Source organism: Phalaenopsis equestris, unplaced genomic scaffold (assembly GCF_001263595.1).
Source record: "Phalaenopsis equestris unplaced genomic scaffold, ASM126359v1 Scaffold232330, whole genome shotgun sequence".
Lineage (NCBI taxonomy): Eukaryota > Viridiplantae > Streptophyta > Magnoliopsida > Asparagales > Orchidaceae > Phalaenopsis > Phalaenopsis equestris.
In genome coordinates, this window is record NW_018250296.1 from 21,337 (window position 1) to 48,118 (window position 26,782).

Below are 26,782 nucleotides of genomic sequence, written 5' to 3' on the forward strand. Positions count from 1 at the left end.
GATACTTATCTTCCCCAACATCCCCGCCCCTTTCCGTGGTTCTAGCTGCCAAACCTTCCTCCCTACCGCTGCTAACTTACCCGCACTTCCTCTACTCTTAATCGCCACGTCGAGGTCCACTCTCTACTGTTGTGCCTTACATGCACCCAACCCCTCTTGTTCACCCTTTCCGCAATATTGTCGCTGACCCACTCCCTCACGCCTGCTACAACCAACCAGCTATAAGTTACTATCCAACCATCCCTCATTGCATCGTAACCCCATCCAATCCATCCCACGACTGCCATAACTCCCTCCAGCACAACCCGTTATTGCCGCAAGCCCCAACTAGCCCTCCCCTCTGCTGTCTAGCCGCCAACCTCCATCCTCGTCCTCGTCTATGGTGTTGTTTGTGTTTGTTTGTTGTTTATTTCTTGTTTTCACAAGTCTTCCTTATATTCTTTTGAATTTCAGCAAATAATAATTTCATTTTTATCGTGATTTGGGGTAACTCCGGTATCAGTCTTCATGTAAGTCATCTATGTTTGGGCAAATAACTATGTAAATTCATTAGATCTTGATTCAATAGAAAGATCAACAGTCTATTAGCTTTTTTTGGTTGAAATCTTGTAACAATTTCAAATGGACTTATGATTACAGACCTATAGAAATATGGATTTTATGCAAATTCAGTTATATACTTAATTTAACAGCTCTAGAATGAAGTTTGCAGTCTCTGATTAATTTTTTTCTTGAATTCATTAGCATTAATCTCAAATTTCACATTTAATTTTCCATTCTGCATTTTTTTTATTTGCTAATGCTTTTTTCAGGTACCATGTCTTCCCTGAGAAAACTCCTGCTTAGTGGAAACCCTATACGAACAATTCGTAGGTGAGAAAATTTTCTTCTTGTTTATTGATTGAATAGTTTTCTTTGACATAATGCTCGACCTAGCATTGTACCATTTCTTTCTTTTCAGTTCTTTGGTTTCTGGACCTACACAGGCATTATTGAAGTATTTAAGAAGTCGACTTTCTTCTACTGGAGAAGGTGAAGTCGCTTTTAGAGGGACTGTTTTATTTTAGTTACCTGCTTCTGAAGAAATCTTTCATTTATAATTAAAATACTCAAACAGGAATCTTAATGAAACTTCCTTCTCATTTAGCATGGCCATAAAGATTTTTTCTGTTGATTAATGTTTTTATATAGCCTCCGGATCAAGCAGCAGCCCTATGAATGCTGATGTTATTGCCAAGGCAACTAGGTTGTCTCTGTCATCAAAGGTGTTTGCTTTGTTTCTATTTTATTTTCTTGTTAATTTTCTTAACTGTGTTTCTATTTTATTTTCTTGTTTATTTTCTTAACTTAGGTTCACCAGATTTTGGAATTCATGATTTCCATGATCTTTTTTTGTTCTTACTTGGAGATAATTTTCTGTGGAAAGATTAGAATATGTTTTTTAATAATTCAGGAACTATTCTTATGTGGACTTGGATTGACCAGCATCCCAGCTACTGTCTGGGAGACGGATGAGGTGGTGAAAGTTGATCTTTCAAGAAATTCAATTACGGAGCTCCCAAATGAACTGGCGACTTGTTCCTCACTTCAGGTATGTTTTGCAATATGTTGTCATTTAATCATGGTAATTACAACTTTCAGTAGATAAAAATGGGCATATCTGGAAAATGAGGCCCCTGCCAATATGAGAATTTCAGCGGGTTTGCTGTATTAAAGCTTTGGTTTTACGAGTTCTGACTTTTGTAAGGTTTTTCATTTGTTAGGGCGTATGCTTAGGGTGGGTGTTTTGGGGTGGGGCGTGTGGAGGGATGTGATCTATTAATCCAAATTTAATGAACAAAGAAAAGGAAACATCTGGGCATAATATAAAACCCAATGTACACAAAATTCACCTATACGAAGGATGAGGCACGGGAACTTGATCATACATCAAATGAACAAGTATAATAATTAACCCAAACAATCTAGAATGCCATATTGGGAGGATTTAAACTTCCCAAAACTTGCAAAAAAACACGGATTCAAGAGATCTGGAACAAACAAATTGAACAAAAGCATACAAACAAGAAATCCCAGAAACAAACTCCACGATTTAACGTGGAAAAACCTTAAAACGAGAAAAAATCACAGAGCCACACTTCGCCAAGAAATTTACTATGAAATGATAAAAAATATATAGATTACACCACACTCAAATCCTCTTTACAATCTTGGAACCCACAAATGTTCCTTCTCTCTCTATCACACAGGAGTAATTGCAAGAATCCACCCACAATACGCAGACATGGCTTCACGCTATTCCGCTCATCTCTCCCGCATTGAAGAAACCCGAGACTTAAAGCTCGGACTACAGAAATTAGTTACAGGCGCCAAGTCGCCGCTTCTGAGAGTTGGGTTTTCTAATGCTTGGGTGCAGGGACGCTATCGTGCCCATCACAGGCACTATCTTTCCATGTGCTCGGGTCCCGGAGTCGTTCTTTTTTGCATTGGATTGCTCGTCCAGAAAGCCGACTATTCGGGCACTCTGTTTCTGAAAAGCTGAAAACGTGCTCCTAGGCGCTGCTTTTCCACACGCTCGGGTCCTGGAGCATTTTGCTAGGCGCTTAAGCGCCCCACTAGCATTGGGGCCGAGCACTAGAGTGCCCAACTTCAACCCACTTGAGTCTCTTCCAGTGCTTCTCCTGAGCCCCTTCCAGTGTTGCTTCAAATCTATGAGTGTGCTTTGAACAATACAATAACAATCTCCCACTTGGAGACTAATTGCAACCAATCTTACACCTCCAAATCTGTCACTTTAATAGTCATGTATTGTAGTGTGGCTCACCTCCGATCGTCTCAACTTTTCTAAACTCCAACTAAAGCCAAACATAGCTTCAATTTCTAAATTTTAACAACTTTAGTCAATTTATCTGCAGGATTTTTAGTTGTGTCTTCTCCAAGATTAATTGTTCACCTTATAGAAGAGAATGAATGCAGTGATACTTTAGTTGATCATCAAATACATCAAACTTTCAACTGTTGAAACATAGGGGTTTTTTTCTTAATCTTTATTTGCTCTATTTCAGACCTAGGATATAGTTATTTTAGATAGTTTGAAATGACTATATAAAGGGGTGCGAATTAACTTTGCCTCAGTCGTGTTGCATCTTTATAGGATTTTCTTAACATATTTTATTTGAGACAAATTCAAAGTACATGCACAACTATCCTTGTTGATTTTCATGCAATGGATCTTCTTGTTTGAACCTAAATTCTTTATCTCAAGCTCTCAACATATGGGAGAACTCTTCAGAAATAATTGATGGGCAATTTTGAGTTCTACTCGTTCTTATACTTGTTCATTTCATCAAAAGTCATATTCCTACTCCTGATAAACTTTTGATTCTCATAATTCCAGAATTTATACCCAATTCTATTTGAGTCGTGCCTAATGAAAGTGCACTTGATAGATTTCGAATCAAGCTTACTTCTTGATCATGCATCAACATGAACATATGTCGAACACCCAAATTTTCTCAAATGAGATAGATTTTGCCTTCTTGTCGGGTAAATTTTCATCGGGTAAATTTTCATTCAAAGGTACTGACAGACCACGATTGATCAGAAAAAATCTAGTGTTAACTGCTTTTATCCAGAACTGTTTTAGCAAACATGCTTGCAACCCCCTACTCCTGGCATGCTCTGTGATGGTTTTATTCACACCATTCAGTTGTGGTGTCCTTGAAACACTAAAATTATGTGTGATTCCATCTGAAGCAAAATAACTCCTGAGTCTCTAATCATGATACTTGTCGCCATTATCTTATCTGAGACACTCACATGCTCAATTATGGTCTTCCACTTTTTAAATATATCAGATTTTTTATACTTTAAGAAATATACTCATATATTTTTGGTGTGATCATCAATGAAAATGAAAACAGTTGTACGAACCTTCAATAGATTGAACCATAGAAGGACCACATGTATCAGTATGTATTAACTCCAGTTTTTTAGACCTCATTTTTGACCCACTTTTGGAGAAAGTAATATATATATTTCTTTTCATAGACAATCTTCACAAAAATATCTAACTTTATAGACTTTAAACCCAAGACATTGTTTTTAGAAAGTAGTTACTTCATACATTTCTCACTCATATGACAACATTTGTGGCGCTGACTTGCATCACTCTTCGTTCCATCTACATCAATGGATTCAATTATCTCATTGATCAGATAACTAGTGCCTTCAATGTTCTCCCGAGCCATCACCATTGGCCTCTTGTCACATTCTACGAATCAGCTATGAATAGTCGCCCTGACCTTGTAAGTTGACTCACCGAGATCAAATATCTCTTTAAATATGGAGCATGATTAACATCACCGAGCTTTGAGAGTGATCTGTTTGGCAACCTGATAACAACTTCACCCTTTCCTACAACATTGCAGCATTTGTTATCTCCCAAATACACCTTATCTAGATCACTTTGAGTGTAGTTTTTAAACACTTTTTATTGGGACATGTATGAAAAGAGGCATTTGAAATATTAGCCAAAATTTGGTATTATTTAAAGACAAAATAAGACTGTCGTATTAAATTTTACTTGTGGAGACATTTGTAGAAAGATTTTTATCTTGCCCTCCACTACCAGCCTTCCTCGGAGCTTTGCAGCCCTTCTTGAAGTGACTTTTATTCCCGCAGTACCAGCAGTCACCTATGGAGTTATCGTCGTGACTAGTCCATCCCAACTATTTGACAATGAAGATAGGATTAACAATGCCTTGACCTCATCACCAAACTTGATGCTCACAAACATAACAAATTTTTCATATTGTTAAAATTATTCAAATGGTCAGCCACCGAAATACCTTCCACCATCTTTATATTGAACAATTGCTTTATAAAAAAAATATTTAAAGACAAGGGTTTCTTACACATTCTTGTTAGTGCAGTCGAGATCTATCATAATTTTCTCATTCAAAATATTGAATGTAACAGATGAAGAAAGTGAAAGAAGAATTAAACCTGGTGTTGTTCAATCAAACAGTTCTTATTCTTTCAGAGTGATTTGTTCAGGTTTTTTGGTGATTCCTTCTTGTGAAAAATACAGTTTATTTTGATACAATAAATTTTCAAGTTGAATTTTTCATAACACAATGTTCGTGCCATTGAACATCTTCACCTTGTATCTTGCATTGTTGGTCATTACTTCCACTCAATTCAAATATCTTCAGAATAAAAACCCTGCTCTAATACTACTTATTAGGAGGATTTGAACTTCCAAGAACTTGCGGAAAAAACACATATTTGAAAGATCAAGAACAAACAAATTGAGCAGAAGCACACATATAAGAGATAAAAAAAATTAATGTGGAAAAAACTCAAAAATAGAAAAAAACTATGGAGCCACGACATACAAAGAACTTCACTATGAAATGTGAAGAAATGTACTGATTTTACCACACTCAAATCCTCTTTACAATATTGGAACTCACAAATGCACCTCCTCTCTCAATCACACGCGAGAAATTTTAGAAATTCACCCATAACACGCATACACCGCTTCATGTTACTTCGCCGCCCCTCCCGCGGTGAAGAAACCTGAGACTTAAAGCCTCGAACTGCAGAAATCAGTTACAGGCATCTGGACGCTACTTCTGAGTGATGGGTTTTCTGATGGTTGGGTGCAAGTTGCGAACTGGGCACTGCCTTTCCATGCGCTTCAGTCCTGGAGTCGTTCTTCTGGGCATTGGATCGCTTGTCTCAAGCGTCGAGTTCCCGAACGCCTTGTTTCCGAAAGTTGAAAACTTGTTCCTGGGCGCTATCTTTCCACACGCTCGAGTCCTAAAGCATTTGGTGGGGCACTTAGTACCAGTCACTGGTGTCGCACCCCCCCTAGGTATTTCGGTGACCGACCATTTGAATAATTTTAATACTATGATAAATTTGTCAGTGCAGTCGAGATCTATCATAGTTTTTTTATTCAAAATATTAAATGCAACAGATGAAGAAAGTGAAAGACGGATTAAAGCTAGTGTTGTTCAATCAAACAGTTCTCATTCTTTCAGATTCATCGATTCAGGTTTTTTGGTGATTCCTTCCTGTGAAAAATACAGTCTCTTTTGATTCAATAAATTTTCAAGTTGAATTTTTCATAACACAAAGTTCGTACTAGTGAACATCTTCACCTTGTATCTTGCTTCGTTGGTCATTACTCCCACTCAATTCAAATAAATTCAGAAAAAAAACCCTGCACTAATACTGCTTATTAGGAGGTATGAACTTCTAAGAACATGTAGAAAAAAAACATATTCGAAAGATCAGGAACAAACAAATTGAGCAGAAGCACACAAATAAGAAATAAAAAAACATTTAACTCGGAGAAAACTTGAAAATAGAAAAAAACTATGGAGCCACGACATACAGAGAACTTCACTATGAAATGTTAGGAATCATACTGATTTTACCACACTCAAATCCTCTCTATAATCTTGAAACTCACAAATGCAACTCCTCTCTCAATCACACGAGAGAAATTTAGAAATTCACCTATAAAATGCATACACCGCTTCATGCTATCTTCGCTCGCCCCTCCCACGGTGAAGAAACTCGAGATTTAAAGCCTCGAATTGCAGAAATCGGTTACATGCATCAGGACGCTGCTTCTGAGTGCTGGGTTTTCTGATGGTTGGGTGCAAGGCTTGAACTGGGCGCTGCCTTTCCATGCGCTCGAGTCCTATAGTAATTTTTTTGTGCGTTGGATCGCTCGTCCCGATTGTCAATTTTTTTATTGCCTTCTTTCCGAAAAGTTGAAAACTTGCTCCTAGGCGCTATCTTTCCACACGCTCGAGTCCTGGAGCATTTGGTGGGGCACTTAGTACCAGGCACTGGTGTCGTCCAGATTGTCAATTTTTTTATTGCCTTCTTTCCGAAAAGTTTAAAATTTGCTCCTAGGCGCTATCTTTCCACACGCTCGAGTCCTGGAGCATTTGGTGGGGCACTTAGTACCATGCGCTGCTATCCAAATGCTTCACTATGAAATGTGAAGAAATGTACTGATTTTACCACACTCAAATCCTCTCTACAATCTTGGAACTCACAAATGCACCTCCTCTCTCAATCACACGAGAGAAATTTTAGAAAAAAGACGGATTAAAGCTAGTTTTGCTTAATCAAACAGTTCTCATTCTTTCAAAGTCATCGATTCAAAATTTTTGGTGATTTCTTCCTGTTAAAAATACAGTTTCTTTTGATACAATAAATTTTCAAGTTAAATTTTTCATAACACAAAGTTCTTACCATTGAACATCTTCACCTTGTATCTTGTTTTGTTGGTCATTGCTCCCACTCAATTCAAATATCTTCAGAAAAAATAGCCCTGCTCTAATACCGCTTATTAGGAGTATTTGAACTTCCAAGAATTTGCAGAAAAAAAACACATATTCGAAAGATCAAGAACAAACAAATTGAGCAGAAGCACACAAATAAGAAATAAAAAAAGATTTAACGTGGAGAAAACTCGAAAATAGAAAAAAGCTATGGAGCCACGACATACAAAGAACTTCACTATGAAATGTGAAGAAATGTACTGATTTTACCACACTCAAATCCTCTTTACAATTTTAGAACTCACAAATGCACCTTCTCTCTCAATCACACGAGAGAAATTTTAGAAATTCACCCATAACACGCAAACACCGCTTCATGTTACTTCGTTCACCCCTTCCGCGATGAAGAAACCCGAGACTTTAAAGCGTCGAACTGCAGAAATCGGTTACAGGCATCATGATGCTACTTCTGAGTGCTGGGTTTTCTGATGATTGGGTGTAAGGTGCGAACTGGACACTGCCTTTCCATGCGCTCGAGTCCTGGAGTCATTCTTCTGGGCGTTGGATCGCTCATCCCGAGCGTCGAGTTTCCGAGCACCTTTTTTCCGAAAAGTTAAAAACTTGCTCCTGGGCGCTATCTTTCCACATGCTCGAGTCCTGGAGCATTTGGTGGGCACTTAGTACCAGGCGCTAGTGTTCCCCCCCAGATATTTTCGTGATTGATCATTTGAATAATTTTAACACTATGACAAATTTTTCGGTGCAGTCGAGATCTATCGTAGTTTTCTCATTCAAAATATTAAATATGAAGAAAGTGAAAGACGGATTAAAGTTAGTATTCTTCAATCAAACAGTTCTCATTCTTTCAGAGTCATCGATTTAGGTTTTTTGGTGATTCCTTCTTGTGAAAAATACAGTTTCTTTTGATATAATAAATTCTTAAGTTGAATTTTTCATAACACAAAGTTCGTACCATTGAACATCTTCACCTTGTATCTTGCTTCGTTGGTCATTACTCCCACTCAATTCAAATATCTTCATAAAAAAAAAAATCTTCCTCTAATACCGCTTGTTAGAAGGATTTGAACTTCCAAGAACTTGCGGAAAAAGACACATATTCGAAAGGTCGGGAACAAACAAATTGAGCAGAAGCACACAAATAAGAAATAAAAAAAGATTTAACTCGAAGAAAACTCGAAAGTAGAAAAAAACTATGGAGCCACGACATACAGAGAACTTCACTATGAAATGTCAGGAATCATACTGATTTTACCACACTCAATTCCTCTCTATAATCTTGGAATTTACAAATGCACCTCCTCTCTCAATCACACGAGAGAAATTTTAGAAATTCACCCATAACATGCATACACCCCTTCATCGCCCCTCCCGCGGTGAAGAAACCCGAGACTTAAAGCTCAAACTGCAGAAATTGGTTACAGGCATCAGGACACTACTTTTGAGTGTTGGGTTTTCTGATTGTTGGGTGCAAGGTGTGAACTGGGCCCTACCTTTCCATGCACTCGAATCCTGGAGTCATTCTTCTGGGCATTGGATCGCTGTCCCGAGCATCGAGTTTCCAAATGCCTTATTTCCGAAAAGTTGAAAACTTGCTTTTGGGCCCTATCTTTCCACATGCTCGAGTCCTAAAGCATTTGGTGGGGCACTTAGTACCAGACGTTGGTGTTCCCCCCCCCCCCCCCCCCTGAAAAAAAGTGATAGACAAACTAAAGCTAGTGTTGTTCAGTCAAACAGTTCCCATTCTTTCAGATGCCTCGATTCAAGTTTTTTGGTGATTCCTTCCTGTGAAAAATACAGTTTCTTTTGATACAATAAATTTTCAAGTCGAATTTTTCATAACACAAAGTTCGTACCATTGAATATCTTCACCTTGTATTTTGCTTTGTTGGTCATTACTCCTGCTCAATTCAAATATCTTTAGAAAAAAAAGCCCTGCTCTAATAATGCTTATTAGGAGGATTTGAACTTCCAAGAACTTGCAGAAAAACACATATTCGAAAGATCAGGAACAAATAAACTGAGCAAAAGCACACAAATAAGAAATAAAAAAAATTTAACTTGGAGAAAACTCGAAAATAGAAGAAAACTATGGAGCCACGACATGCAGAGAACTTCACTATGAAATGTGAAGAAATGTACTGATTTTACCACACTCAAATCTTCTCTACAATCTTGGAACTCACAAATGCACCTCCTCTCTCAATCACACGAGAGAAATTTTAGAAATTCACCCATAACACGCATACACCGCTTCATGTTACTTCGCTCGCCCCTCCCGCGGTGAAGAAACTCGAAACTTAAAGCCTTGAACTGCAGAAATCGGTTACAAGCATCTGGACGCTACTTCTGAGTGCTGGGTTTTCTGATGATTGGGTGCAAGGTGCGAACTGGGCGCTGCCTTTCCATGCGCTCGAGTCTTGGAGTCGTTCTTTTGGGTGGTGGATCGCTCGCCCCGAGCGTCGAGTTTTCGAACACCTTGTTTGTGAAAAGTTGAAAACTTGCTCCTGGACGCTATCTTTCCACACACCAACCCTCGGGGTGCTGGAGAGGTTGGTGTCCAAATGCTTCACTATGAAATGTGAAGAAATGTAATGATTTTGCCACACTCAAATCCTCTTTACAGTCTTGGAACTCACAAATGCACCTCCTCTCTCAATCACACGAGAGAATTTTTAGAAATTCACCCATAACACGCATACACCGCTTCATGTTACTTCGCTCGCCCCTCCCGCGTCGCGGTGAAGAAACCCGAAATTTAAAGCCTCGAACTGCAGAAATCGGTTACAGGCATCTGGACGCTACTTCTGAGTGTTGGATTTTCTGATGATTGGGTGCAAGGTGCGAACTGGGCGCTGTCTTTCCATGCGCTCGAGTTCTGGAGTCGTTCTTTTGGGTGTTGGATCGCTCGCCCCGAGCGTCGAGTTTCTGAACACCTTGTTTGTGAAAAGTTGAAGGCTTGCTTCTGGACGCTTCTTTCCACGCGCTGGAAAGATCAGAAACAAATAAACTGAGCAGAAGCACACAAATAAGAAAAAAAATTAACGTGGAGAAAACTCGAAAATAGAAAAAAATATGGAGCCACGACATACAAAGAACTTCACTATGAAATGTGAAGAAATGTATTGATTTTACCACACTCAAATCCTCTCTACAATCTTGGAACTCACAAATGCACCTCCTCTCTCAATCACACGAGAGAAATTTTGGAAATTCACCCATAACACACATACATCGCTTCATGTTACTTCGCTCACCCCTCCCGCTGTGAAGAAACCCGAGACTTAAAGCCTCGAACTGCAGAAATCGGTTATAGGCATCTGGACGCTACTTTTGAGTGTTGGGTTTTCTGATGATTGGGTGCAAGGTGTGAACTGGGCGCTGCCTTTCCATTTGCTCGAGTTTGGGAGTCGTTCTTCTTAAATCGCTCGCCCCGAGCGTCGAGTTTTCGAACACCTTGTTTCTGAAAAGTTGAAAACTTGCTCCTAGGCGCTATCTTTCCACACGCTTAAGTCCTGGAGCATTTGGTGGGGCACTTAGTACCATGCGCTGCTATCCAAATGCTTCACTATGAAATGTGAAGAAATGTACTGATTTTACCACACTCAAATCCTCTCTACAATCTTGGAACTCACAAATGCACCTCCTCTCTCAATCACACGAGAGAAATTTTAGAAATTCACCCATAAAACGCATACACCGCTTCATGTTACTTCGCTCGCCCCTCCCGCGGTGAAGAAACTCGAAACTTAAAGCCTTGAACTGCAGAAATCGGTTACAAGCATCTGGACGCTACTTCTGAGTGCTGGGTTTTCTGATGATTGGGTGCAAGGTGCGAACTGGGCGCTGCCTTTCCATGCGCTCGAGTCTTGGAGTCGTTCTTTTGGGTGGTGGATCGCTCGCCCCGAGCGTCGAGTTTTCGAACACCTTGTTTGTGAAAAGTTGAAAACTTGCTCCTGGACGCTATCTTTCCACACACCAACCCTCGGGGTGCTGGAGAGCCCAACTTCAGCCCTCTTGAGCCCCTTCCAGTTTTGTGCCAATGCTTTGAGTGAACTTTGAGCAATATTGTTAGGCTTCACAAAATAACAACAAGCAATACTAATCCTTCATGGATGCAAACTTGAAGCTGAAGGTAGGTGTTGCTACTGTAGTACAAAGAACAATAACAAAGAGAAATACCTTCAACATAATAGCCACAGACATAACGAACATGAAATAGTGCACTTTATAAGGAGAAAATATTTGGTGCTGAGTCCGTGCGCAGTTTTGTGTTCGGACGTCAATGAAACAACCCCACCCAGCATATGGAGGACCCACATAGTATATCAAATAAGAGGAAGAAAATGTTGTATTTTTAGAGGCGAGCGATCCCGGCCCAAACAGCCCAATATATTACGAAAAAAAGTTGTTCGCCTATTCAAACCTACGTCGTTCCATTCTCCATTGTTAGGGTTTCTTGTTCTGCTCAAACCCGCGTCGCGCCCTCATTAGTTTTTCCCGTTTTTCTCACGAGGTTCGGATGTGTCTCGCTGGCGCAGGGGATGAGTTTCTGCTTGGAGAATCGGGGTCGTCATGCCGTCGAACGTAATGACGTCTATCGATTTCGGGTATTTCTTCTCTCTGCATCGTTGAGCACTTATTAAACTCATTTATAATTTTTTAGGGATTTTGTGTGATAAAAAAATGGAAGTGAAAGAGGGAAAAGCAAGAGCGGAGGAGTTTCGAGATAGTTAGGTCATTCTTAATCAGTGTATAATTGTTTAGATGTATAAATTATCCTTCGTCACTAAATATATAGTCTTTGTTCGATCCACGCTCACCGCAGTTGTTGCTGCTAAATATATTTCTCCAATACAAATTTTTTGGCATTATTTGTTCACTATACTGTTTCATACATTAAATTTGGGCTATATATATTCATAAATTTATTACGGAAAAATGTGTACTTGATTTGACAAGGAGACTTTGTTCAATGAGTGAGGAAAGGCAGCAGATAATCGGAATAACACTTTAATACCACCCCAATACAACTCAACAAAATTACTAATCCACTCAATACTACTTGAATATTGACTCAATAACACCTCAGAGCCACTTCAATATCACCCCATAAATGTCACACCTAACACCACTACTAATTTACTTCAATATCGCCACCCCAATACTGCTTCAATACAAACCCAACACCACTCAAGTGCCACCTCAACACCACCTCGGTACCACCCCATTAATATCTTATTCCAAAAACCACAAGATCACCCCAACATTAGCCCAATATGTTGGTCCTTCATAAGTTCGGTGGTGTTGTTCTATTGGCATCCGGACGCAAAATTACGTCCAGACTCCACACCAAATATTTTCTCCTTTGTAAGAAGCCTAGAACAAAAATCCAAAGAATAAAATAAATAGTAGAGATTGTTTGCCGCAAACATAGAAATTGCGGGACATTGGTACCCATGTGCAAGCTTTGAATTGAATCTACTTGTAATAATAAACCAAACTGATATGAATTGAAGCCAAAATCGACAAAAAAAAATGCAAAAAATGTCTGGGAAAACCCAAATGAGGATTAATTTAACTAATTTCCAAGCAAATAAAAAAGATGCAATGAGTGATTTACAATTCAAGAGGTAGATTGACTCTCCCAAACCTTAATCCTAACGCCTACAATTTGAGAGGTAGGCGATCTCTCCCAAATCCTAATCCTAAGACTAAAGACAAAAATCTCATAGTTTAGCCCAACACTGAGCATAATAAGCTCTATTTAAACCCCACAATAATAATTAATAAAAGACTAAATTGACCTTAGTTGTTGGTCTAAGACAAACCTAATAAGGTAATCAAAATATTGGAGAACTCATCATATACCTTGTTACGTTCAAAGACAAACTTTTAAACAAAAACTATGAAGTGAAACAACGGTAGTAAACATCACTACCCAAAATATGGATTTCCTCGCCTTAATAAGTATCTCCTATGTTTCTAACAAGTGTGTTCTTTCAAATTTCTATCAGAGGCATCCTATGTTGTCATTTTATTTGATGCATCTATGCCTTGTATAATAGAATCCAGGTTTCAAACATCCTACTCAATTATATCATTCATTAAAAATTTACATGTGTCGACTATTATCTCTCTATGTAAAAAAAACCTTCCTTTCATTAATATATTTGATAATTTTAGTAATAATGTGCAAATCGGTGAAATGCTAACTTCATTTCTTTATTCCAACGCATACTTATGTTGAACAAAAATTTGCAGGTACTGATTCTTTCCGGGAACAAGATAGCGCAATGGCCTGGTGCGATATTATCATCCCTACCCAGTCTTTCTTCTTTGAAGCTTGATAATAATCCCCTGTCGAAGGTAAAGTGCGTGTGGATACTTAGTTTTTCTTGTTTTCTTATGGTAAGTAAGTTGTTGAATTAATTGACGGCATGAGATACATTTATATTTTCTTTGCATGAAACCATACAACATGTCATATTACTAAAATTAATTTTCATAAATTGGATTCCGACATCACTTTCTCATCAAATTCATGAGCACTAATGTAAATAATAAATTTTGCAGATGCAATAAAATATAAAATATAAATACTATTAAAAAAAAAGCCTAATGCTATGAATATATGACTTCTCTAAAATTAAATAGTCACATTTTATCACACTCGAAGGAATTGCTCATTCAGCTTATACTCACAAGATTGAAATTAGAAAAATAAATTTTCTTCTTGACTAAAGTTTCTAATTACATATTTCATTTCAACAAGTGTTAAGAGTCCTCATAATAAGATTGCTATAAAATCAGTCCCAGTCGAAGTTTAAATTAATTTTCAATTTAATTTTAAATTTCAAATCAACCAAAGAACAACCAGTTTAATTTTAAATTCCAAATAGGAAGAACAGTAAGCACCCAATTCCTGCAATTTCTACATCCTAGGAGTAGAAAATCACAGATGGCCGCAAGAAGGAGACACCATATGTTGCGTCCAGCTTCAGGTGCAGTATCTTTCTCATGCTCCAATCTCATAATCACACGATTGCACGAGTAAGAGGGTAACAAGTGATAAACCACCTACCATAACCAAGATATAGCTAAAAACTTCCAAACAACAAATCATCCAAAACCCAGCCCCTAAGAATTTAGAGAAGCATTGCAATTTACAGTTTATTAAGCCTCTTCAAACTAATCTCCTTTATTGTTTTCCTTCTTGTTATCTTAATTTATCTTGGGTGCATCGTAGAAGATTATACTTTTCTTTGTAATATCAATATTAAAAGGTTTTGAATTATTTTTTTTTTCCTTGTCTTTGAATACTGCGAAGTTTCTACGAGTAAAGAAAAAAAAGCTGGAGGAATGTAGTTAAAATTATGAAAGCAAACTAATCTTCTATATACAAAAACCTTTTAAATTCTATCTCATTATATCTTACATTTATTTTACATTTGAAAGTAAACTCGTGGAAAGTAATGTCTAGATTTCCTTGACTGTGAAATTATGTATGATTAATGGTGTATTTGGGGCGGTTGGGGCTTTTTCAAGAAGCAGTTGTTGCTTCTTGAGGAAACAACTTCTCAAGTGTTGTGAGAAAGTTTGTGGGAAAAGTGGGAGTTTGTTTGGATAACCTATTGTGTTGTTGTTGTTTCTAATAAAAAAGACTGTTTTGCTCTTATATATGTAATATATCACAATAATTATAATTTTCAAAATAATTAAAATAATGACAACAACAACAAAGCCTTAATCCCACTACGTGGGGTCGGCTACATGAATCCTCTTTCTCCATTGCGACCTAATTAGAATAATGACATAATACATAAAAAAATGACTGGTCATTTCATGCAGATAACAAAATAAAGAGAATCACCAAAATAATCAGCAAGCCTAGAATGATATTTGTTTTCATGTCTTTACGATCAAGTTTTCGGGATAATCTCCTTTCCATAACAACATCTCTTCTGACTTGATCACTGTCTGGAGCGAACTTATCTGTGTCAATAATCGAACGAAAATAATTGCAATTTTTTACAATATTTAGGAGTCATGTTTCTAGGACAACAGTAAAATCTTCTCCTGCACCTGTTTTCCTTTTTTGAATGGTAATCATTACACCGTGCGTCACAGTGGCAGGATGGAACACTCGAAGTACCTGATGCTCTTGAACTCATATTTCTCGTGATTACAATACATTATGACTTCAATTGACCAAAAAAGTAGATATGCGACAGAAACATTAAAAAAAATTAAACAATATTACAAGAAAAATCAAACTTAAAAAGGATACATAAAGAAAACCTTAACACAGAATGCTACAGCTACATCTACAAATCCATCGTACAGCTGAAATAAGAATCATCAACAAGAAGTCGTTAGGTAATACTGCATAAATACAGTTGATACATTCAACAAAGCATCAATAATATCTTCTCTTACCTGGATCACATATTTCACGTATTCTCCCTCGTATGTATTGTATTCGTTCATACCAAAGTCCTCATTGGGCATTGAATGTCCGACCCTATGTTCGAATGTTTTTTATGGCATGCAGGTTGTCTAAGACCCTGACATCAATATCGTCTTGGGATGGATGTCTTTGTAAAAAATTATGGAGCATTATTGTTGTAACAACTATCTTGACTTGTTTTTTGAAGAAGTACGTCGGCATATTTCAGAGTATGACCCACTTCTTCCATACACTAAATGCTCTATCGATAACACTCTGTAATGACGAGTGTCTTTTATTGAAGAGTTTATTTCTCTCACTAAGTACTTGGCAGCTGCACTCAAAATCTGGAATGTGATACCTCGTATCGGGAAATGGCTTCAAGAAACCCGTTGTAATGGATATCCTGAATTGACGAGGTAATATATTTCTTAATAATAACATCATGAGTGCATATTCTAAAATGAAAAGATTCATGTAATATTTTAAATGTACTAACATTGGGGAGATGTTGGAAATTTTTATGCACGTCGTCGGGTTGCAAATTTAAAATTTGATTATCATGAGCGCTCTCTTCCTAACCAGTCATCAAAAACGTAGAATGCATTGAAATCACACACTGCTAAGATGCTCTATGTAACAACCCTACACCGTCCAGGATATGCGATCTTCTCATCATTGCCCACGCGTATATCGACATGCATGTCGTCAATTGATCTAATACAATTGTTTTTTAAAAACTTTTTAGACCTTTATTTTATTCTTTAATGTAGTAATGTTATAATAGGTAGAAATACTGATACCTTTGAGAACAACATGTATCTCGAATCGCTATGGATTTCTCGTGGTATTTGCGCAAAAGTGGGGTCTAGGGGTTTGACAATCGCTACTGATGAACTCATTGTGTGACAATAAAAACCGTGATGGCTAGAATTTTTCAAGATATAAAGGGCGACGATTTATGTAAATCATATTTAGACTGCAATTCATCGAGCAAAGCACATAAAAAGTTTTTTGACATCTGGAACATGCTATGAATTCTTCTTGGATGAGCTTCGAGTAATTCGTCAAACTATTTGTCACCTAAAGATGATGATGACACACAAGGTGTCTTACACAAATTTTTTTGGCAATTCTCATTGATGACACAAACTATTGTAGTAAGGATCGTTGCTCTCTCGATTGTCTCTATAATTTCTTCTTCATTTGGTGGATCCATCTGTCTAAAAGATGCATGTTAGAGTTTAATAAGAACATATTATGATGGAAGTGTAGATGATTGTTTAAATGACTCATAATGAAAGCATTACAAATATTCAAATCCATAAATACTGAAATACCAAATAAACATGAAACAATCCATAGTTCATCATGGAATTGTACAATATTACCAATAAAAAATCTGAAATAGTAGTAACAAATAAAAAAATGCAATTGGCTTGTCTAATTCTCTAAAAAATATCAGAGATAAGGAATCCTCCGTTCCGACACTAGGTAAAGAAAGTCTCCCGTTTATTTTGGTCATCTAGAATTTTTACAGCAAATACGTAGAGGAGTATGTCATAAAAAACTATCTAGAATAGAATCCAACAGCTTTGGAACATTTGTCATTGTCGGGTATCCATGCAGAACAGTGCGCGCATTAGATATGATATTTTTTATCAGTTCTTTCTTGAAAATTTTTTGTGATATTTTGCCAATATTTTGTTTTGAAATGTATGGCCAGTCTATTGCTAATTTCTATCTTCCTCAAGCATAAACCACAGATTATTATATTTGTTTCTCTATCCCAAATGACAAACATCCCACATTCCTTTTATTTACCCATCGGATGTATCAATCGATAAGAAAATGTGGTCGAAATAATATTATTTAGCAAGTAAAACAAAATTATTTAAAGGCAAAAAGAGGTGAAAAGAAGATTTCAAAGTAAAGCTAAATGAGATCAAGTTATTAGAAAAGGCTCCATCCAGGATCACCAATTATGTCATTTAGGCTTAAAACGAGGTAGTATCTGTAACAAGTATGTGTGGTCAATTATTAAATTCACAATTGGTGATCGGTTGAGCCATTTATTCTGTTTTTTCCATCATCACTTTACAAAGCATTTCAAAAAAATGAAACGCATCACCGAAACAAACTTCAAAACCGTCACTGCGAACGAACAATTGCACAAACTCAAGAAACTAATAGGTCCACAAACTCACCAAACAAACAACATCAAATAAATAGCAAGAACTAAACCAACATCACATAATTCATGTATCAACATATATCAAACATTGAAACTCTTTGGTTTCAAAATTCCAATTTGCTCAACAAAGTTATCACTTTTCATTTTCATTATGTTGAATTCGGAAAAGTTATGCATGGAAAGATATATGTGCACTGCTCTTTGTTTTGAAAATCTATGTTAAAGCTATTTTATATATTAAAGTTATGATGTTAGGCAGTTATTTTGGTTGCACTTGTCTCTTTCTCCATCCAGAGAAATATTTTATGGAGAGAAATATGAGCACATCTTCTGCATTAAACTTAATAAATATGTTCTCATGTTCTCTCTACCTCTTCCAGAAAATTGCATTGATCAGATGGAAATCTGGAAGTTCAGCTATTAGATAAGTTAGATAAAGTGTTTTACAGTAATTGCATTTCATTGTTTCTTTCAATCCAAAGATAAATTTGAACACTGTTTGTTTTTATTTGAAAAGGTATACTATTGAGAATGTCTTTTGCTCTGATAAAGACATGAAGTTTAGATGCTAGATAAGTTATTTTCTTTCACTTTTCTCTTGTTCAATCATGCTAGCCAAAACAACACCTCGAACAAACCATTAGAGCTCAGTGAAATCTTTTAATCAAAGAAGGCTCCATCCAAGATCACCATTTTTATCATTTAGGCTTCAAGACCAATGTAGCATCATTGATAAACACTTGTATCTGTGATCTAATAACAGGTAGTATATGTGGCAAAACTTATTTGTCAATTTTAAAAGTGACAATTGGTGGTCGGTGGTTAAGCCCTTTAATAGTTTTTTTTCATTATTGCTCTAAATAACATTTCAAATATGAAATGCATCGCGGCCGAAAAATCTATAACCATCCCAAGTACCAAAGCATAATCCAAACTATTCGGCTTCTAAACTTCAGGTTTGCATCAGCTCAAAGACATTCCCAATATAATATCAAAGGCATTTCCGATATATCTCTCCGGAGACATTCCCAATGGTATAATTTTTCAAAAAAAATAAACTGTGCTAAATTTTTTTCTCATAAAATGTTTCTCTGGATTGAAGAATAGGTATGAGCAAACAAATTAATCATCTAACATCAGATCTTTAATATATAAAATACCCCCTACATAATTTTTTTTAAGAAAAAAGAGTTGTGCATACAATATCTCTCATTCCATAACTTTTTCTGATTCAGCAAGTTGAAAATGGAAGGTCTTATCAATATCTAGCATCTAACCATCACATATGCATCAGAAGAAGCATATCCATTATGGTATAATTATTCCAAAAAAAAAAAACATTCCTAAATTTTCTTTCCAGAAATATTTCTATAGATTGAAGAAAAGACAATAGCAACACATAACATCATAACTTTAATATTTAAAGTTGCTTCAACATAAATTTTCAAAACAAAGAGTGGTGCATATATATCTCTCCATGTATAACTTTTCCTGATTGAGCAGGATCAAAATGGAAGGTGACATCTATATCTTGCATCTAACCTTCACTTTTGTATCAGAATAAAGACATTCTCAGTGGTTTAATTTTTCAGAAAAAAAACAAACTAACAATCAAATAATAATGCTTAAATTTCTCTCCTGAAAATGTTTCTTTATATTGAATAAGAGGCAAGAGCAAGCAAATTAATCTTCTAATATCACAACTTCAATGTATAAAATAGTTTCAACATAGATTTTCAAAACAAAGAGCAATGCACATATATTTTTCCATATGTAACTTTACCTAATTGAACAGTAGAAAAAATGGAAGGTGGTTGCTTATCCAGCATCTAACCTTCATTTTGCATCAGCTCAAACACATTTTCAATGATTTTATTTAAAAAGCAAATAGTGCTCAAACTTTTCTCCAAAAATTATTTTTCAAGATTGAAATGCAGTTAATGTAATGCACTTTATCTAACTTATCTAACATCCGAACTTTCAAATTTCTATCTGATCAATGAAAACTTATGGTGGAGGTAGAGAGAACATAAGGAAATATTTATTATGTTAAATAAAACAGATGTGCTCATATTTCTTTATAGAAAATGGTTCTCTACACAATAGCAACCGAATTAACCATATAATATCAGAACTTTAATAAATAACATTGCTTCAACATAAATTTTCAAAACAAAGAACAGTGCACATATATCTTCTTAAAGCAGAGGCAATGAAATGCAATTAGAGTAATCAAATTAGTCTATCAGCTGATCTTTCATGATTTCCATTAGGTTAATGCAATTTGTCAGACAAGCAAGAGAACGAAAGGGGAAAATGGTAAAATAAAAACCATCAAACTGCCAAAAGATAAACTGTGAAGATGATAAAACAAGAACCTTCATACCATTAAACCACCCAAACAGAAAAATGTTAAAGCGAAAACATTCAAACCATCTCAACAGAGAACAAAAGAAATCGAGAGAAATAACAAAGATAGGTAGCGAGTGTTGAAGGCCTTGAGAATGGATGAAGGGGAGCTCACAACCGAGTTTCTGCCCTAAAGACACAAATTACGACCCCCCTCCCCCACCATTTTGGCAGCAAAAACAGGGTGCCAAACACGACGTAAGTTGTGAGCACCGGGGAGCTTCACGAATATGATATGTTGTGTCAGAGTGAATGCCCATATAATGTCATATATCTTGAACAATTAAAAAAAAGAATATGTAATGATCTAAATCTGATGGGATACCTATGATTATATTTAAAAAAAATTACCTTTTGTTTTTCACCAGTAGATGTAAACGTCAGTACCTCATTCATCATCATGCCATCCCTTTTGTGCTAAAAATAATAATAATAATAATTGAACAAAGAAACTGTAGAAAGATGGAAATGAAGGGATTGCTTTAGTTTCTGCTCTCCGATAAATAGTATTACAGAGAGATTTGTTAAAAAATATATGAAAGAAATAGATAAATATAGTCGAGTAGAACCTGAATTAGGCACTATAAGGATAGCCTCAACCCTAATGCCTAAAAGTAAAAAACAAATGTGAACTATTAAGGCTATAATCACAATTAAGCATTTTAGTTGATGCTGATTTTTAAAGAACATTGGATGGAGCATGACAAACATTTCATAAATTACATTAAAATTCAAATAAAATTGTAATCTAAATAACACCCGTATCTCAAATAGTAGAACCATACAACCATGAAAGCAAAGTATACCGTAGTAATCCTTCACTACTCACTACATTTTAAGGGCCATTAGCATATTTGAGTTGATTATATTCTATGTTCAAGGTACTTTGGAGATTGATGTAAAGTTCAAGAAGAATAAGACAATTATAAAACAGCTATTCGGACATGTTGATTTTAGTTTTATCTGCCACTTTGATAAATATCAATCAAAATTTAATTGTGTTTTCCATGATAGGAGGACCTGTGAGCTAGGATCCATGAATCAAATGCAGATATTAGTGGAGGCCACTTAACCATTGCTTAAGCCCTCTTTCTAAAACAAAGAACAAAAAGAATAAAATTAAGATAAACCCCTAAGCTTGAATGTGTTTAATGAAGAGTCTCAGATAAATTACTTAGGATCTAGTTTGATGTTCATAAAACCCGATCTTAGGATTCTTAATTGAGGATCTTCTTAAGCAGCCATATCTTCATTATTAACCCATCCAAATCATAATTGTCATATTTGGAGGTTTAGTTTCTGTTGAATTAATGCCAATGAGAACACCCACTAACATTATGTGTAATTGGCTCAATGTTATGAAACACGTTATTACTGGCACTAAAATTATTGTTTTTATCAACTATATTATACTTATTTGTTTATGCGTTGTTTATTTGTTAGTGAAATAATACTTTCTGTTAGAGTAAATGTTAATTGTATGAACTTTTTGTCATTGAATTTTATCTAGGTTGTAGTTTTAATTGAGATCATCAGCAAATCCATAAAAAAACTCGAACAACGTACGTGAAAGTAATAGTAAAAAAAGAGAGACAAAAACAAACACTTATGTATGTCAAAATTGAAAATTGAGAAGAAACAAACAATAAACTGGAGGGTAATGCCTAAATTATCTAGGAGGGCCCCTTCAGCTCTATTTTTACATGTCTGGATATTCTAATTAACTGTTACTCGCCATGTTTCACACTCAACGAAAAGCACTCATTATTTGTTGACTTGGACAGATTCCTCTCAATGGCCTTGAAGCCCTCACTAAGCTTGAATCACTTGACCTTAGTGGCAATGCCTCTTCACTTCTGGATTCTTCTGCATTTTCTTTGTTCCCGCAGTTGAAGGAACTTCACCTGAGGTCTGTACTTGGCTCTTTCAGGATCCCTTCACGTACTGCTAAAATCACATTTATTCAATTTTCTGGCTGCTTTTGTGATTTACAGAAGAATGAAGTTATCTCATATTCCATCGGGTATTTTGAGCTTACAGCAGCTTAGGGTTCTTGACTTAAGCCAGAATTTACTTGTCTTGCTACCAGAGGTATAGCTTACCTTACCTCTGAAAGTAAGTTGCCATAGTAATGGGCTCAGAATTAAATCCGGAGTGGATAATTCATATTTCACATTATCTTTTGCCTTGAATGCTAGTGTTAATGTTGTATAAATAATGGAGTCAAGTGTCAAAATAGTCTTATGACTATTTACATGTTGTCATTTTAGTTCCAGAGTCCATAAAAGAATAAAATTAGTCCCCAGACTCTTTTTACCCTCATTAAAAGTGTATGGGGACTAAATCTAGAGGTATAACTTACCTTCTAAAAGTAAGTTGCCATGGTATTGGGATTAGAATTCAATCTGGAGTGGATAATTCATATATCACATTCTCTTTTGCCTTAAATGGTAGTGTAAATATTGTATAAACAATGGAGTATATTGTCAAAATAGTCCTCTGGCTATTTACATGTGGTCATTATATGTCAAATTAGTTCATGGACTCTTTTAATATGAGCTAAAATATAGAACCCAGAGGTAACTATGTTAGCCCTCATTAAAAGTGTATGGAGACTAAATTGACACTTTTATTCTTTGGGACTAAACTGGCTTCCTACAAAAGGTAAGGGGACCATTTTAACAATTTTCTCATAAACATTGTCAAAATTTTGTGTGTTAATGTAGATTGACTTTATTAGTTTTATCTATTTGATCCCTTGTTTTGAATATGAATTCAGAGACATAAATACAGTCATATTATGTAACCATGTGGAGATTTTTATTTTTTTCCTTTAATCATTTCTGGGTGCATGTGAATTCCGTATTTCTGAAATTCATCAGAAAAAATTCCTAATTTTTTTTCTGAACAGGAAGTAAGGAATCTAACATCACTTCAAGAGCTTGACTTGTCGAACAACAACATTGCTGCGCTTCCTTCTGAATTGGTCTGACTTCCTTGCATTCCTTATTAGCTAGAACTGAAATCACTATAAGAATCACTGCTTCGAATGTGAAATATTTGTGTTGTCGTTTTTATAAACCATTTATGAATTATTCTCTATCATTTTATTTCAATTTCTTGTATATTTTTTATGTTCTGAGAATCTTGCTATGCATGCTTGCAGTGGGAAATGATTGAAAAGCTGTATGTTCTGAATAAAAAACTTTTTTGAGCAGGGCTTGCTAGAGTCTCACCTCCAGGTTCTGAAACTTGATGGCAACCCCTTAAGAAGGTAAGAAGTACTAAACTATGTTTTGTTGTATTATTTATTTTGGATGGAAAATTTTCAGAATAATATTTGCTATGGTGCTTAAGAAACAATATAATACTAGTTAACTTTTATGTATCATTAAAAAAATGGGCATTTACATACATACCACACAATCCCCTATATATTTACATATTTAACATCTAAACTTTACTTTTTTACATTTATACCAGCCAAATCTTTTATATCCCTAGAAAAGTTCACTAATTTAACTTTAAAAAAATGAAGTACATCCTTCATGCATAGGTAAGATGTCATATATGTAAAAATTTAAGTGTATGTGTTAGATGTGTAAATACATAGGACATGAGTGGTAAAAGAAACTGCTACGTATTCCTGTTGGTAAGGATTTTGTAAGATGCTGCCAAGGCCAGGGATTCAAAACTTATGCACGTCAATCTCATCCTGGGGACTATGAAGTTACATTTTCCATCATTTTTGGGGATTACTATTTTGTTCTCATAAATCAAGCATATTGCTTCCCTTCTGATATTTTGGTACAACTCTCTTGCTATATATATATATATATATATATATAGTATGGAGCCTTAGTTACAATTAAAACCAACTTCATTTCTGTTAATTTGCAGCATCAGGCGTGCAGTTCTTGATCGAGGAACTAAAGCCATTCTGAAGTATCTGAAGGACAAACTTGCGGAGCAGTAAACATGACGCTTTTTGAACATTCTGTGTTCTGTAATTCCCCTGCTCTTTATTTATAATGCCTTGTGAAATTAATCTTTAAATTTATATTGCACCTGGGAAGGTTAAATGTCAAATGATTTTCATTGACTAACTTAATTTGTTTGAGGTATACTTTATCTGTTAAAGGAAGAGGTTGTCAGTTTTCCTTTCAGCTTTTTCCTTGTGGCTCTCATTTGATTTTGGCTCATGATACATAATTAATGTGATGCCTCTTTTTTTTTTTATTTTAAACCCAAAAATATGCATCATAGTGTCTCTTAGATTACATATATTCAAGACACAGTTTATATATATATATATATATATTTATTTATTATTTTTCTTTCTTCAATATTAATTAACTGCTTTGTTTTGTCTGATGGCCCAAATTTTCAAAATGTATTTTTTAAATTTAAATTTGCTAAATCAGTAATTAAAAAAAAATTAAATATTGTCAAAACGCCTACAGTTTGTAATTTATGCCTATTACACCTCATGTGTTGAACCACTTGATCAGGACGAGCGGTAGCGATCTCCCGATCCCAAGAGATTTAGAACAAACATACAAATGCCAACCAAAGAGTCAAGGAATGTGGCATTATGAGTGTTTGAATGTGTGTGTGTATAACTTTTTTTTTTTAAGTGCGTGCTCATAATATCACTTAGTGAGAAAATTTTACGTCTGTAATACACATAAATTTGTGCTAATGTGGCATCGTGTGATTGGACTTGCAGTTCTCTTAGGATGGCTTAGATGCTAAGTATTGTAAAAGCTTCATAATGGAAGTTATGATGCAAAAGCAATGAAATTGTGCCGCATATTTTATTTATGTGATTTAAAAATGTAAATCAAAATATTATTACTGTTCGGGATATGATGGAAATATGACTATATAAATGACTATAGTTATAACTTAAGAAACATAATTATAATAATTTGTACAAATTGAATGACTAATTTAGTGCCATTATATTGGAAAATTAAGAGACTATATTTTCAAGGAAATTGCAAGAGGAAAGAGTCGATTTTGCTTTGAAGTGGATGAATTGGAAGTAGTTTCTCCCTTCCCATTTATAAGTTAAATTCTCCGAGCTAGACCTTAGCAACTAAAGTCAAAAATTGTCATGATCGCATATTTAATAAAAATAAATTTACTAGCGAGAAATAATATATAAAGTCCCAACACTGCTCGAAATTCCTAAGATTGCTAGGGATTGGTTGGCTGTATTTCATTCCTTTTTTAATGTATTAAAAAAATTCATTGGAACTTAAATAAAATTATATTTTGGGAGATTTAAAATATTTAAAATTTTATATTTTTTCATGATATTTGTTCTATTTTTTTATTATTTTTATTTAATTTTTGATTAAAACATATTTGATTGTGGTAATTGGAAGTACTCTGCTCGATATTTGTTTTAGTCGAGCAAATATATAAAAAAATTACCCCCACCATTGGCCATATCACATGAATTAGTTGGTTCATCCCAATATTTGGTTTCAAGTGTGTTGTTTTTCTCAAAACCTTGAGGCAAGCAAAATAAAGAACTTTTTCTATACTTGCAAGTCTAACATGACGCCAACTGTTCAATTTTAGTACGAGAGGAGCAAGGGAAGCGGTTCCCGGTTTTCGCCCGTATTTTTAGATGCATCCAGTTAGGATCATCACCGATCACTCGCTAGGTTAGTCCAAGCGGAGTGAGCATTATCGAAACAAGGTAAGGGCAAGAACGTGCAAAGGGAACGCTTCAATCAACCGTTAAGATAGCAAGAAACCGTCTAAACACTTATTTTTCAATCCTAAAGCCTCTAGGTCTGGTTGTTAGAGGATTTAGGTTAGTGTTTTCTTTGTGTTTAGAGAGAAGCCCCATAGGATTAGGTGTTTTGTGATTCCCCTACGAAGCAAAAGAGAAAAACCTATCATTTTCTTTTCTAGACCTAAATCCGAAAGACGGGGTTGTACTACTCTCGTTGTTTGTCTTGGTGGTTTCATCCGGATGAAATTCTGAAACCTACCGACCGAGAAGACGAAGACATTCCTTCGATTTACATCTTCCCGGTCATGGGAAATCCTCTTCACGAGAAATTTCCAACCTTGAGACATGCAAGCGGAGGCGGTCGTCATGTTGCCCCGCTCAATAAGACATTGGTACACCTCTTCATCAATTACCTCTAGGATCGCGTGAGATCGCTAGGATGAGCACAGTTTCGTCATTGAAATCAGCTGGCCATCATGTCATGTGTGTATTCGCATTCATGGTATTTCTTGCATGTATTTTAAAATCGCATTAAAAATATCCTTTTCTACATGCGTCGTTGACCAACTGCACACTTCACCTAGTTCGATCGATTCACTTTTGTTAGTTCGACTAATCGGCTGCCACTAGCCCGATCGGCTCCCCCCGCC

At 35.7% G+C, this 26,782-nt stretch overlaps 1 protein-coding gene across 1 annotated transcript in view; it reads left to right on the plus strand.

Moving 5' to 3' along the window:
• The window catches only part of LOC110038264 (plant intracellular Ras-group-related LRR protein 6), a gene marked incomplete at its 5' end in the record, with an annotated part of 39,544 nt that extends 15,030 nt beyond the window's left edge, over nucleotides 1–24,514 (plus strand). The window contains 10 exon segments of the mRNA XM_020743044.1: nucleotides 813–873; nucleotides 962–1,032; nucleotides 1,192–1,265; nucleotides 1,454–1,591; nucleotides 13,593–13,697; nucleotides 22,165–22,289; nucleotides 22,375–22,471; nucleotides 23,292–23,366; nucleotides 23,599–23,654; nucleotides 24,281–24,514. Of these exon segments, the coding sequence (XP_020598703.1) occupies nucleotides 813–873; nucleotides 962–1,032; nucleotides 1,192–1,265; nucleotides 1,454–1,591; nucleotides 13,593–13,697; nucleotides 22,165–22,289; nucleotides 22,375–22,471; nucleotides 23,292–23,366; nucleotides 23,599–23,654; nucleotides 24,281–24,356 (878 nt within the window).
• Between the last annotated feature and the right edge of the window lie 2,268 nt (nucleotides 24,515–26,782).